Here is a 15,977-nt window from a genome sequence, read left to right on the forward strand (position 1 = left end):
ACATTTAAATAGCAAGACCCACATAGTGCTGTACATATATGCTTACCAAACTGATCACCAAATTGCAATCTGGCACCTTCAACTGTTGTGCTTAGCTTCATCCTCAAAACACAAATCCTGAAACCAGATGCAATTAAACTGTGAGCTGCAGTTTTAATGTTGACCTGTAATGCTTTCCTGCGGGAGTTGCAAAACAACATTGCCAGAGAAAAACAGCTGTTATGCTTTATTTTTTTGCAAAAGGGATGTTATGTATTCCTGAAAACATTCCTCATTACTTTAACATTGAGCAATTAGCCCATTCTACTCTAAGGGTCTTTCTGCACTTGCCATTTATGGTAGAATAGTTGCTGGGTCCCCCACTCTACCCCACCCCAATTTTACGGCATGTTACCACACAATGTCAACATCAGTCAGCTAGCATGCCAGAATAATATATACTCAAAAACATCAAACTTTTGTGCAAGATCCAGACTGGATCCTCAGTATTTTCATTTGTGTGGCATGTGAACAAGCATCCTCCCATTTTGTTTGCGGAAGGGTTGAGGGTTGGTTTGTGTGTGTGTGTGTGTGTGTGTGTGTGGTTTGGGAGAACTCAGTATCATGACACTTCCCTCTGATGAGTGTGATCTGTTGGAGACAGAGATGACGGCATTGGGTCAAAGTACTGCCTATGACATCAATCATTAGCTGCAGACAAAGTTTCATCACAGTAGCCAGGTTTGCCATAGCTTAGACAGTCATGTAGTTCCTCTTCTAACCTCCCACAAGATCAGTATTCTAGAACAGGCATTAAACACCACCACCAGGGAATACTGGGGTGACTATAGAGTCAAGGAATTTTTCTCTGTTTCGGCATAACCCACCATTACTGTGGAAAGGAAAACTCACTCTAGTGAAATGTGTTAATAGGTAAAATGTAAAGGTAAAGGACTCCTGGACAGTAGAGTCCAGTCAAAGGCAACTATGGGGTTGTGGTGCTCCTCTAGTTTTCAGGGAGCCGGCGTTTGTCTACAGACAGCTTTCCGGGTCATGTGGCCAGCATGACTAAACTGCTACTGGTGCACGGAGGACCGTGACGAGTGCCAGAGCACATGGAAGCGCAGTTTACGTTCCTGCTGCAGCGGTACCTATTTATCTACTTGCACTTTTTGGCGTGCTTTCAAACTGCTAGGCTGGCAGGAGCTGGGACCGAGCAACGGGAGCTCACCCTGTCGTGGGGATTCGAACCGCCAACCTTCTGATCGGCAAGTCCAAGAGGCTCTGCGGTTTAGACCACAGCGCCACCCACGTCCGACGTGTGGTAATAGCAACATGTGGGCAGCCAACATTAAAAATGCTGGATAAGACACAACTATACCACTACAAATGGTAAGCATGGAAAGGCCCTAAACATATAAGCAATGGTATATTGAAAACATTTCAAAATGACACACTGAGATATTCAAAACTTGGGCCATTATGAAAATATATGTATCTCAAGTGAAGGCAGCTGACTTACTTGGGAAGGAGCCCCAGTGAACACAGTGGAATTTCCTACCAAGAAAGCAACATACACTAGGGCTGAGTTGCTTATTTATGTATGCTGGCGCTCTTGCAAAATGGTCACTGGAAGAATTGGCCATGAGCACAGAATGCTGTCGGGAGCATAGAATACTTCCATGTGAATGGTGTGTAAGGTGTAGTTCAGCTCTAAGCCCACAGGCCTCATGTGAGATAGAGTACAAAACAATTTGGGACATGAGAGGTGACCAGATAACAATCTTACAAAGATTAGAAGATGGTATCCCAGAGAGCATATTTAAATTTATCTGTCTGCAGGGGCCAATATTTTACATTCCAATTCCATACATGAGAAGTGCCCACACTGCTGTACAATGTGACTGCCTTCACCATTTAGAGAAGCCTTGCACCAAACCTCTTGCTGAAATTGTGCTTTCACACCAGACTTTATAAAGTAGGACCACCATTCTTCATTTACTCGTATTCCACACAAGGTTTCCACTACAAGGACATTTTGACCCAAACTCTTGCATAAGCAACAAGAAGGGAAGATATACATGCAGCAGCGTAGCTAGCCACTCAGGTGCTTGGTGTGGGAGGCGTGTCCTGCAGCAGGGGCGGGGCGAGCCTCTCTGACGCCTCCCCCTCAGCTGTAGGGCGGCTGAGGGAGAGGCAGTAGGCAGACGCAAGTCCCCTGCTGCCATTTCAGGCAGCGTGGAACCTGCAGGCGCCTAAGCCACCATGTCACTCCTAACAAGTTTCGTGAGCCCCTTAAAAAAAAACCTCATTTTGTCACCCCCCCAGTGATGACACCTAGGACACACTGCACCCCCCGCACCCTCTTCCTCCGCCACTGTATATATGGAGTCGCACCTCAAGAACTGGCAGCATACTGCAGTCTGGGAGATATAAAAGAGAATGTGTAATGGTTACCTTTTTCCATCTCTTAATCATCAGAGATGCAGGTGTTTCTGGGAAATAACCACGTATGGTTAGAAGAAAGGAAGGTCCTACTACCTTGTCATCCCTAAGTGCCTCCTGACCTGATCCTGCATTAATGTATTCATATGCACACAAAAAATAGGGCAGGGGAGTCTCAGAGGATAGGCTTAAAAGAAGAAGAAGAAGAAGAAGAAAGAACACCACCAGTTTGCGTTTCTAAGAATGGATTGCCTTTTGCTGTCCAGATCCCAGAGGACATTCTCACTACTACTTCACCAGGGATTAACAATGGACAAGTTTGCAATGCATGCAAGCAGGCTTTATATAAACTTAAGAATGTCCCTGACTGAGATCTTTCTTTTTCCATAGAGTGCTCTGCTTTGTTTTTGGTAAAAGTTTTTATTACTGTTGTTTCATTCTATAATGTATATAAAGCAGAGAGAACAATTATAGTAACAGACAAAAATTAGAATGCTGCACATGAATTAAAATAACAAAGTCCAAGTAAAGATTATATAAACTTTATCAAATCATCAAGCATAGCTCCATATTTGCCAGGCTTGTGACAAAGAATTGTCTTGAAAATAATCTCAAATTATGTATTTGTTTCTCCATTATAGCTATATTTCATAGCGAGTAGTACCAAACATTCAATGGTTTGTTTCCCATTGAGTTGCAATTACTGTTTGTGCTGCCAAGATAATATATAACCAATTCTTTTGATAACATAGCTACATCGGCATCATCAAAAATTTTCAGCAACATTAATTTTGGGCAACAAACAACAGCTTCTTTAGTAACATTTATCCTTTCTGTCAAAATTAAACCCCCAAAACCTTGCGGCAACTAACATTCCCACCATAAATGATATGTACCAAGTTTAGTTAGTGCTCGGCTTTGTTGTGCTATGGCCCAAGAAAACGTTGTTGATGTCCCTGTGCCCCCAAACCCTTGTTCCAGACAGTGGCAGAGAAAAGCCTAGGGGTAGGTCATTTAGGTTTGTGGGATCTCCTTTGCTTCCCACCAGAACCCTGAGGTCCACTAACTTGAACCAGGTGCAAAGGAGGAAAAACAAAGGCATTGTCGAACAAGGTGCCTCTGGGCACCTATGCAAACCCAGGGGCTTGTTTTCATTGCATGAATTCCTATTTTTTCCCGGGAACCTTTTCCTCCTCATTCCTGAGGCATAAAAAAACCTATTCCACTTATGTACAAGTTGTACAAGCAAGCGAGAATAGGCTCATGAAGCTTTGCTTTGTCAAACTCCTGCTTAGCTCAGAGATCTAACTCAGGAGATCCACCAAAAGGTCCTCATCTTCTGCCCACCTCTAATCTACATCGTCCTTCCTCTCTCAAGCCTCCACTCACCCAGGCTTTCCCTCCTCTCTCTCTCTCTTCCTCCTGCATTTCTTTTCCTAGCTGGCTGTTCCTCCTCAGTGGTGGAGAGGATTACTGGTGCAAAAGAGAGCCAGCCTTCCAGAGATGCTGCGAGATAAGAAGAAATCCGCTTTCTGTAAGTCATTGCAGGCGGGTATTTACAGTGAGTAGGAGACTGGGCCACAGCTGTACTAGTTCTGCCATTGTTAAGTGCTGTGACAAGGGAGGGAATCAATTTACAATCAGGATTACACTGTTAATCTGCAGTCTTTGATTTCTTCTGCTCCTAGAAATAAACTGACTAATCTGCGGCGTTTGCCTTTCTTCCCTGCTCCCAGCTGCTCAGAACCACCCTACACATTTATTCACCTCGACTAGAAGCCAACAGCACTTTTGCAAGCTCTCCTTACCTACATTAATTTGGGATCACTGCATTTTGTTTATGGATGCCTGTTACAGGGAGTCTGGAGGCGTCAACCATGTTCCCCAGAGGGCTTATTTAACAGACACCACAGACCTCTAATAATAGGTACCACCTCTCTGCATAACCAACCTCAGTGGGCTGTCAAGAGGATAAAATGATGGCAGTTGTTAGAGCCATGTATGCAGCACTCCCTTGAGGAACACATGGGATATAAATAGAGTAAAGGCACCTGAATCTTGCCCGCCCCAAGCCCAAGTCTTTGGCACCCACTTTCTAAAATGAAACTGTGCATCTGATAGATCTGGGCCATACACCCAGGACCCATTAGAGCAGAGAGTTCTTAAGCATGCTGTCTCAGAACTAAATCCCACTGAAAGAGGACTGGAACCTTATTCTCAACCTGAAAAATGGGACCCCGCTTTTAATCTTGCTTGGGCGTCTGCTTTTCTCCTTTATCCCACCCTCTCCTCTTCTTTCCCTCCCTGCCCCCTTATTCCTTTTAAATGAACCTCAACCTTAAAAATAAGAACATGAAGATGATGGTGCTAGTGCAACCCACCTGATGCAGGACATGGGCTGTGTACACACCATACATTTAAAGCATATTTCCCTGACCAGGGAACTTGCAGTTTACCCCTCACACAGCAGCAGTTCCAAGCACCCTTAACAACTACAGCTCCCAGGACTCTGGGAGTAAAGAAGTGATTTCTGGTGTGTATGCAACCAGGGCCCACTTGTGGCTAAAACAACTTGGCATTGGGAGTCCAGTGGGCTACACAGCTTTGCTGGGAACTACCTGCCCTTTCAAGGTGCCAGACAGAGATTTTGGGAGGAGAGATATTTGACCAGTCACTAGCTGGTTCTTGGCAGTACAGTGGTACCTCTGGTTACGTATTTAATTCGTTCCAGAGGTCCATTCTTAACCTGAAACTGTGCTTAACCTAAAGCACCACTTTAGCTAATGGGGCCTCCTGCTGCCGCCGCACAATTTCTGTTCTCATCCTGAAGCAAAGTTCTTAACCCGAGGTACTATTTCTGGGTTAGCGGAGTCTGTAACCTGAAGCGTATGTAACCCGAGGTACCACTGGATCTTCTCACCATTTGGATGTTTTTGTCTATTTCATTTGCATACGTTGAACACCATCTTAATTTTTTGAAAATAAAAACGCATATTAAAGATACATAGATGAAGCACGCTTTTAAATCAAGAGGTTACAGCAACATAACAACAGCCCCAAAACCCATCTAATCCGCCAAAGCGCAACATTTCCTCCAAAGAAACATAGCTAACTCTTGGAAGAAATTTAAGGACTACTTAAAGAAACACTGTAATATTATTGAATGTTGAAGGGGGTTGGATTGAAACTAAGTGGTCTTTAGCTGTTATGGTAAAAGAATATGGAAGAAATGTTTTTCTTTTTTTCTTTTGTTTAAATAATGTTTAAGTTATAATAATTTAAGAAGTTGAATAGAAAATAAGGTGTTAGCTAATTGTGAAGTTAAGAGATTAGGATTTGCTGGATAAATAATTTGAACTAGAAAACAAGAAGGGGAGGTATGAGGAAGTCAAGGAACTATGGTTTTGAAATTAGGCTTTGAAAATTTTGTGTTTTTAATATTTTTCCTTTTCTTTATGTCTTCTTTTTTTTGTTTGTATAAAATGGAAAACTTTAATAAATATTTTATTAAAAAACAACAACAAAGAAACGTAGCCAACTCATCACAGAGCTACATTTCCCAGTCCCTTTAAACTACAGTTCCGCAGGATTCTTTGGGAGAAACAGTGTGTTTTCTATAGATCTCAAGTACACGCAGCCCGGCAGGGTTCTCGCGGTGGCCAAGCTAGATGCCCTTGGCGAGCGCGCAAAGCAGCCCCTGACCTCAGCAGCTCTCTCCCCAGACCTCCGGCCGCGCAGGTAGGACACACCGCCCCCCCCCGCCCGCACCTGCGCAAAGTCCCGCTCGCATACTTTCTAGAGCTCCCCTGAGCTCCCCAAAGATTCCCGCGCGGAGTCCGAGCGCGGCCCCTGTTGCGCCAGGCAGCTCGCCTCCAACCAGCGTCCCTTCGCCAGAAAGAGGCGGGCGGGCAGCGCCGAGAAGACCCCGCCTCCCGTCGCCTCCCCGCCAAAAAAATCAGGGCTGAGGGAAGCGCGCGGGCGGACTTGAGGGGGCGGAGGGCGCTGATAGAGCTGGAAGTTGTGGCTGGCGAGAAGCGAAGGAAGGGGAAACGGCTCGCCAAGCGCCGTAATCCCTTACCTCAGCGAGCCCGAGCGCGGAGGGAAGCCCGGACTCTCCGAAGCAGCAGCAGGTGAGTGAGAAGGGGCGCGCGTCCTCTCCGAGCGGCCGCTCCGTCCGGGCGCTGTGGGCGAGAGCCCTGGAGGCGCGGTTCCCGCGGAGCTCCGACGCGGAGCGGGTGGGACACGACTCACCCCCCCCCCCGGGCGGGACGCGCCGCGCCACAGTTCCTCCTCGACCGTCGGCTTGGTTTCTTTCGAGTGAGGGGTGAGACGTGGGAAACCTTCGCGAGTCTCCCTTAAAAGGGGTCCCGGGTGGGAAAGGCTGCCGGCGTTTCCTCGCGTGCTGATTGCGAATCCCGCGAGGAAGGTTAACGCTTCTGTTGGCGCGTCGCGCAGACGGGAGGTGCCAATAAAATATGAGGGTGGGGGGCGCACAGGTAAGCCCCGCTCCGCATAACTGATTACAAGACGGGGCATACCATATGAGTGGCAATGCGCATCAACGGGGGGGGGGGAGCCTCCACATATATATATATATAATTATATTTATATAAAGAGTTGCTGCCCCGGCTGCTTTCCCACTTTCCCACTTCATGTCTGCACCATAGGAGCTAACGTCTAGGGACTTGAGGGGTCTTACCCCCCCATATATAGGAGCTAACGTCTAGGGACTTGAGGGGTCTTACCCCCCCATATATAGGAGCTAACGTCTAGGGACTTGAGGGGTCTTACCCCCCATATATATATATGTTAACCCCCATATATAGGAGCTAACGTCTAGGGACTTGAGGGGTCTTACCCCCCATATATATATATATATGTTAACATATATATGTTAACATATATATATATTGGGGGGGGTAAGACCCCTCAAGTCCCTAGACGTTGGCTCCTATGGTGCAGACATGGAGTGGGGAAGCAGCCGGGGCAGCAACTCTTTATATAAATATAATTTTCATTTATATACATTACAGCAATTATTTTGCCAAGTTTTAACATTTTCAATTTTCTACTCCCTTCCCCCCTTTTTGCGGTTCCTTACATTTATTTTCGTCCTTTCCTGCATACTCCAAATTACCGGTACCTAAACTTATTCTTTTATTTGTCTGTTCATATATATATCATATATGTTTTTAAAGCTGCAGGTTTTTACAGTCATCCTGCCAATGTCTTGAACTGTTTACAGTTTATAAATACTCAATAAACCACTTCCGTTCCTTTCTAAAAAGTTGGTTTTGATTTCTTACTATTCCGGTAAGTTTCGCCATTTCTGCATACTCCCATTAGTTTCTGCGTACAATCTTCTTTCATCGGGACCTCTTGATCCTTCCACTTTTGGTTAAAGGATATTCTTGCAGCTGTAGTCTCATACATAAATAAGTTTCTGTACTGTATGGGTAGTTCTAATCCTACAATTACCAATAGAAAAGCTGCTGGTTGTTTTTTTTTAAAAAACCAAATGTTATCTTAAACATCTTTTTCAATTCATTATATATCATTTCCCAGTAAGCTTTAACCTTATTACAAGACCACCACATGTGAAAAAAGTGGCTTCTTTTTCTTTACATTTCCAACACTTATTTGTCTTTGATTTATACATTTTTGCCAATCTACTGGGTGTTAAATACCATCTATATTGCATTTTCATATAATTTTCTCTTAAACCATAAAATGCTGTAAATTTTATATCCGTATTTGATAATCATTCCCATGCTCCCATTTTCTATATTATGACCCAACATCTATTGCCCAGTGGATCATTGATGATTTCCTTTGTTCATCCATTGTCTCCCATTCCAATAACATCTTATACATTTTAGACATCACTGTAACATTACAGTTTAACAGGTCTCTAATTATGGTAGTTGTTTCCCAAACCCCCACTTCATATCCTTTTAAAATATTTCATTCAAATGATGATATTATAACCATGTTGTTAACATTCCTGGTAGTTCCTTAAACACTTTTAATCTAAATTCTCCACCCTGCTCTCCTAATAAATTTCTATAAGTCGCCCAACTTTCCGTAATATTTTTCCTTTTCACTGCTGTGGCTTCTAAAGGTGAAAGCCAAAGTGGTATTTTAGTTTCCAATACATTTTTATATTTGTCCCATATTCTGTACAATTTTTTCTTAATTATATGGTTTGTAAAACCTTTATGTATTTTCACCTTTTCATACCACAAATAAGTGTGTCAATCAAAAATATTATCGTGACCTTCTAAATCTAAAATATGCGGATTCTTCAATAGCAACCATTCCTTCAACCAACACAGACAAGATGCTTCATAATATAATCTCATATCCGTCAGGGAGAAACCTCTATCTTTCGTGTCTGTCAGTATTTTATATTTTATTCTCGATTTTTTCCCTTGCCAGGTATATTCAGAAATATATTTTTGCCATTTGTTGAAGCAATTTGTCTTGCCAATCACCGGTAGTGACAGAAACAAAAATAACGTTCTTGGTAATACATTCATAATTATGGTCAACACACTGCCTAGCAACGAAAGTTTCATTCTACCCCATATTTGCAAATTTCTTTTAATGTCCTCCCAGGTTTTCAAATAGTTATCTTTATATAGATTTATATTCTTCGCTGTTAACCATACACCTAAATACTTAACCGTCTTGTCAGTCTTTAGACCTGATACATTTTGCAAGGTATTTTTACTACCATTGTTCATGGTTGTTGTTTTTTTACCAGGAGCTTGGTTTTATCTTTGTTAATGTTAAGACCTGCTCTTTCTCCAATTTTTAAAAAATCTCTTCTGATACTTTTGGAATTGACGCTGTTGGTTCTTCTACACAGATAGCAGCAACTCAGGATGCAGAGAGGGTGTGTGTGTGTGTGTGTGTGTGTGTGTGTGTGTTCACGCAAAAGGCATTCATACTCTGGAGCTGCTGATGAGAGCTAAAGTCCCTTGAAATGCTTCAGAGCATCCCGCTGGTCTTGGGGAGGATTGGGCGAGACAGTCTCTCTGAAGCGAATGCTCAAAGCAAAGAAGGAAGGGAGGGGAGGGGGAAGCAACAGGGACACTTCCCTCATAATTACAAATGAACCTGTTAGGTATCCAGTCCACTCACTAGCATTGCTTAGGGTTGCAAAGTTTATTTCTGCGAGCGCGAGCTTCCGGATTGCCTCTGTTCTCAGGTGGGCTCGAATCCCAGCCGGCAAAAGCAGGCTCCGCCATTCTAGTTGATTCTTGGTTGCCTTGCGCAACGAAGTCATTCTTTGTTGCCTTGTTGTGTGACAAACCTGCTGCACACCCCTCCCAAAAACTCGGACTTGGTGCTGTAAGGAAAGTGAGAGGGAAATCCTGAAAACACAGGATTGCGCTTGGCTTTGGCGCCAGGTGATCTGACCTCCCCGCAAATGAATCAAGATGAAAGTTCAAAATGAAGAGGTTCTCTGGATGCACTGGACCTGTTGGTACCTGATGCTACTAGTTTGATTTTAGTTCACAAGAGTGTAGAGTAACTGTGCATTCTGAAAGCAGAAAGTGAGTGAGGTCTAAGAGGTAGGGGGGGAAGCCTTTTTTGGGGGAGAGACTTCTTTTTAAACCTTTTTTTTAAAAAAACGGATACTGGATTAAAACTGTGGGGTGTGGAGACTTTTTCCTGTTTCTCATCAGTTTAATAACCAGGAAGCCACAAAAATAATGCAATTTCTAAGCAGAAACAACTTTGGGAACTGGCAATTTTGAACAAAGAAGTGGCATGTGGGCAGGCAGAAAAATTTAGCCTGCAACTCTGACTTCACCTCCCTGGGAATAATCCTGTTGAATTCTGTATAATTTATTTCTGAGTGGGAATGTTTAGGCTGTTTCTCCCACCCCAAAGCTGCTGTTTGCAGAAATGAGTGGCTATCAGGGATTTGTTAAACACAATCACGTAGTTAGGTCTTTAGCTCGCTTGGGAATCTCAAGGAACAGATTTGCTATAAATTCAGACTTGCTCCATTTATATGCACATGTGTGTAAGGAGCTTAAGGCTAAACATTTCTTTTAAGAAAGACAATTAACTTGGAGAAGAGCCCCCGATATAAACAAAAATGTTATGCCAGAGGTCACCCTAAATCATAAATATTTTTTCTTCATTGTTTTTTGTTCATTTGAGCTTAATTTGCTTACTTCACTTTGCGATTTGCAATTCCGTGCTGTGCTTAACTTGACAGATGTCACCCATGTTTGACCTGGGATATTTAGATGTTCAGATTTAACCTGTTTTCCTGTTGTTAAAGTTTGCAGTATACAGGACATAGCCAGGATTTGGGATCTTACGACACCTGGAAATTCTGTTCAGATCTTCTTAATCATTCCCCTTTTTAAATTGGACAGATGCAACCAAAACAACCAACAAGGCACACTTTCAATATGGTCTAGCAAGCCCCTTTACTAAATTTAGCAAACCCTTTTTTCATGGAAATGTCCAGAGAACCATTTTGAAATTAAAATACTTAACTTGCACTCTGAAATTTGCATTTTAATTACTGCTGGATAACTCAGTATAAATAAATATGTTTAACTGAAATCGGATAGAATATGATTGACAGGTGAAATTTGCTGAAATGTGTGTGTGTGGAGATAGCATATCATGATTCAAACTGAAGTTTGACATAGATTTTAAGCTGCTTGTGTCTCTCTCTATTGCTTTTGTGGCATCCACACAATGTCCTTATCCAAGTGGTAGGCTGCACTTTCTCCCTGATGAATTTGGGGTTTCTTGAGCTACAGATAATCCAATAAGGGAGGAAAATGCAACATAAAATGTCATGTTACCACCTAATGGATGCAGTGGAACACATTGTATCGCTGGGTCATTTATTTATTTTTACATGGGTGGTGACCTATCGCTGGGTTCCTTCTATCAACCTGCCTCCCTTCTATTTTGTTTCCATCGACCTACAGGAAGAATATGCAGCCTGCCTTTTTCCACTGGTTATTGCTGAAGGCAAGTTCTGGTGTTTTTCTTTTTAAAACAGCTCTCTTGCATGAAACAGCTGCAATAAAAAATAAAATAAAACTTGCCATTGCAGGTATAGGAGGCAGAAATTGAAAAAGGAAAAGAAGAAGCCTTTCATGTGAATGGCTTCAAATCCTTACCTAGCTAGGAGTAGTGCACATTTTAAAAAAAATACTGCTATTTTGTGCAATCAAATAAAAATAAGATGTGCACACATACCCACAATGGACCTAAGGTTTCCTGGCTTGGAGTGTCACACATGCACATTTTTTGTTTTTGTTTTTTTTTACTGCAAACCAGGTATATAACCAGAAACGCATCTTTTATAAAACAAAACCCACAAATACCTGCATGCATGTCCGCATGAAGTTTTGGGTTTGGGGAACTTATGGTGGATGGGGACCTCCTAATTGAGGAGAGGGGACAACAACAGACATAGAGACCTATTTATGCAATAAGACTCTAGTGTAGACACAGGTCGTAGGTCAGGCTTCCTCCAACTCGGCCCTCCAGATGTTTTGAGACTACAGTACCCATCATCCCTGACCACTGGTCCTGCTAGCTAGGGATCATGGGAGTTGTAGGCCAAAAAACATCTGGAGGGCCGAGTTGGAGGAAGCCTGTCATAGGTAATGGCTTTTTCTCGTATTGTTCCAGATGCAACACTACTTAAGATACAGATGTTACATATTTCATTGATGACACACCATTTAATTTTAGTAGTGTGTTCAGTATTCATTACATAGAAGCAGAGCCCCTCCTTCCTTAAATGACCAGAAGACATTATTTTTAAAAGCAATGTTCAGTTTTAGTTTTGCAGAATTCTATACTAGTCCATTTTGATTGTGGAAACCTTGTGTTGTTTGTCAGGTTAGAGGAGAGGCAGAGAACCATACAGTGTAAGCCAGCTAAGGGTTTCACATACTACAGTGCAGCAACCATGGATGCTCTGTGCACCCCACTATTGTGCTGGTGTTTCCTAATTGACGGGGGGTGGGGGAGAAATCATGGCATTTCCTAAATGTAGATAGCAGCTATGCACTACTAAATACACTGCAAAGCACTAGGAAAATAGTAACACCATCTAAGCAAACTTCTCAGAAAGTGCAGTTTGTAAGAATGCTCTCCTAAGCTGCCTTCAGCACAACCTGCTTTAATGTTCCATTTCCATTTTATCGTAATATGTTGTGTACATGAAATGAAAAATGTGCTATTAGAGAGGAACAGGAGACAAAACCTTGCCTTAGAAGCACTCATTTATAAAATGTCAAACATTTTACTCCATTCTCTTCAGTAATCTGTTCTTAAGTAGTACAAAAAAAGAGAACTCTCTGAACTCTCAGTGTTATTTAAGAACAAGATGATTTATTTAGAACAAGTGGGAGTTGTTAATTATATGTTTGTGATGTTATTGTTTTACAAATTGCTTTTGTTTCCACTCTCTGTGTTGACTACTAAGCAATTACAATTTAATCAAAGAACTTAAGGGATTGGACTTGAAGCAAGTATGTTCTACTTCAGTCTCATTGATATTTGTGTGATTTGAAAAGCTAGCTGTGACGAACTTTTCCTATTGATCACAATGGAAACTAAGTGTTACTAACTCACTCCAGCCCTGCCCTGCCAGCCTGCCCTGCTCCTGCATTGTCCGGGTAATTGGCAAGAATGCCAGCATTTGGAAAGTGGTACTGCCCCACAGGTTGGCCATTCATGAGTTGGAGTCTAATGACATGTAGAGAGCCATAGCTTTCCCATTTGTATTTAGAGGCATAGCAAAAACTCATTGTAGTACAGTCGTACCTTGGATCCCGAACGCCTTGGTACTCAGACGTTTTGGCTCCTGAATGCCATAAACCCGGAAGTGATTGTTCTGGTTTGCGAACATACTTTTGGAACCCAAACGTCCGACAGGGCTTCTGCAGCTTCTGATTGGCTGCAGGAAGAAGCCGTGATTTGGTTTTCGAACATTTTGGAAGTCGAACGGACTTCCAGAACGGATTCTGTTCGACTTCCAAGGCACGACTGTACTGTGTTTGTGTGTGACTATGCCCTAATAAAAGGGACGCGGCTGGCGCTGTGGGTTAAACCACAGAGCCTAGGGCTTGCCGATCAGAAGGTTGGCGGTTCGAATCCCCGTGACGGGGTGAGCTCCCGTTGCTCAGTCCCTGTTCCTTCCAACCTAGCAGTTTGAAATCACAAGTGCAAGTAGATAAATAGGTACCTCTCTGGCGGGAAGCTAAACGCCGTTTCCGTGCACTGCTCTGGTTCACCAGAAGTGGCTTAGTCATGCTGGCCACATGACCCGGAAGCTGTCTGCGGACAAACGCCGGCTCCCTTGGCCAATAAAGCGAGATGAGCGCCACAACCCCAGAGTCGGTCACGACTGGACCTAATGGTCAGGGGTCCCTTTTATGCCCTGATAAACCACAGCTGTAGAATCCTAGTAACTCAAACACCCAGGAAAAGGTGAAAGAGTAATAAAATGGGGGAAATTATGTAATGACTGTACATTATGTAATGCCTTTCTTTAAAATTATTGCCTTGATTGCAACGCTTACATGTTTTCCTCTCTTTGTATACAGGATGCCAGAAGTATCATGAGAGAAGCTTCACAGTAGAGCGTTATGAAAATATATTATGGAGCTGGGATGAAGAAAAGGCATAACCACAGCTCTGCAGTTCTGAAAAAAGTATTATCTTTGGGCTATCATGGACACGTTGAAATGATTCATATCTTCTATTCTGCACAGATAATAGGTTGGGGCAGAGAGGAACAGTGTAGTGTGTTTCTAAGTGAGCAACGCAACATCTACATTAGATTGACAGACTAAATAAAGCCCCCAAACTTGGTAATGGAAAGATGGCTGCCTTCAGAAGCTGGTAGATCTGGAAATAAGGTTCTTCAATATTATCTCACTTACTATGATGTCAGAAATTAGTGCCAACTTGACAGTCAACCTCAGCACATCTACAGATGAACCAAGAACTGGCCTCTCTAGAACAGGTCACACCATTGTGGCAGTTTTTCTTGGGTTCATATTGCTTTTTGGCTTCTTGAATAACTTGATCGTCCTCATTCTCTTCTGCAAGTTCAAAACCCTGCGCAACCCTGTGAACATGCTGCTGCTGAACATCAGTGCCAGCGATATGTTGGTGTGCATCTCGGGTACCACATTCAGTTTCGTATCCAACATCTATGGCAAGTGGATTGGAGGGGAGCATGGCTGCCGGTGGTACGGCTTTGTCAATTCCTGTTTCGGTAAGAGTTTGGAAGCTTACTTTTCACTGCTTTGGTAACCCATTCAAAGCTGTCAACGTTTCCCTTTTTTTAAAGGGAAATTCCCTTATTCTGAATAGGATTCCTGGCAAGAAAAGGGAAAAGTTGGCAGCTAGGAACCCATTTCTACAAGAAGATGATTTGTAAATAAATCCTGGGTGGTATTCAACCAAGTATTACTCAGAACAGACCCATTGAAATGAATGGACCCAATTCAGTCATGTTCATTAATTTCAGTAGTAAAACTTAGATGAATACAAACCTAGGCTGGTTAGATGTTTGTAGCTCAATCCACATTTTTATTCCAAGCTCTGAATCACACATCTTTATTGGGCATAATTGTCCTGAGCATAATCTTAGGGCTGAATTATGTGTCCCATAGCACAGGTGGGCTGGGGAAAGATTATTCCCTTTCTGGGGTTTCAGATAGTTTTGCTTTTTTTGGTGCTGCTGGGGTTGCAAGGAAGGTTTCATGGACACGTGAAGATATAAGCACTTTCATTCTGCTTACTGCTTGCCATTGGCAAATAAACACACACACAATTTTGTTTCGTCCTGAAATATGTCGGCTTGGTGACTGTTGAACCAATGAAGCAGGTGTCTGGTTGCCAACTAGCCAATGGCAGGATGGTTTTTCTCTCGCTGATTATCACACACTTATCAAATCCCTGTGATGGATGGGGTGAGCTCCCATTGCTCGGTCCCTGCTCCTGCCCACCTAGCAGTTTGAAACCACATTAAAGTGCAAGTAGATAAATAGGTACCGCTCTGGTGGGAAGGTAAACAGTGTTTCCGTGTGCTGCTCTGGTTTGCCAGAAGTGGCTTAGTCATGCTGGCCACATGACCCGGAAGCTGTACACCGGCTCCCTTGGCCAATAAAGCGAGATGAGCACCGCAACCCCAGAGTCGGTCACGACTGGACCTAATGGTCAGGGGTCCCTTTACCTTTACCCTTTATCATGTGGTGAAGCAATGGTTTCTCCACAGCTTTAGCAGCCACATAAGGAAGATCCACACTTTGAAAGAATATGACTGTGTGGTAGTAATAAGATTGCATGGGCTACAAGAATGCATTGGCTACCTCCAACTTCTGCACATGATGCACATAGCTTTTTGCTACACACATGCAGATATTCTGTGAAAGGGCTCTGTCTACATACTGATATATGTTTGTAAGACAGGGCCAGGGTCACCCTCCCATGGAGGACCTTTGTGTGCATATATCAGTAGACACATGGAATCCATCAGTAGT

At 43.0% G+C, this 15,977-nt stretch overlaps 1 protein-coding gene across 2 annotated transcripts in view; it reads left to right on the top strand.

Annotated features, from left to right (window-relative positions):
* Positions 1-6,368: 6,368 nt before the first annotated feature.
* LOC128411822 (parapinopsin-like) overlaps positions 6,369-15,977 on the top strand; it is a 49,874-nt gene continuing 40,265 nt past the window's right edge. Inside the window, exons 1-2 of one of the 2 annotated variants that reach the window (XM_053384276.1) lie at positions 6,369-6,554; positions 14,031-14,707. In XM_053384276.1, the coding sequence (XP_053240251.1) occupies positions 14,371-14,707 (337 nt within the window). In that variant the 5' untranslated portion in view covers positions 6,369-6,554; positions 14,031-14,370. Of the gene's footprint in view, positions 6,555-6,606; positions 6,749-14,030; positions 14,708-15,977 lie in introns of those variants that run through there. The other variant, XM_053384277.1, reaches the window with a different exon arrangement.

The sequence above is a fragment of the Podarcis raffonei genome, chromosome 4 (assembly GCF_027172205.1).
Source record: "Podarcis raffonei isolate rPodRaf1 chromosome 4, rPodRaf1.pri, whole genome shotgun sequence".
Taxonomy (NCBI): Eukaryota; Metazoa; Chordata; class Lepidosauria; order Squamata; family Lacertidae; genus Podarcis; species Podarcis raffonei.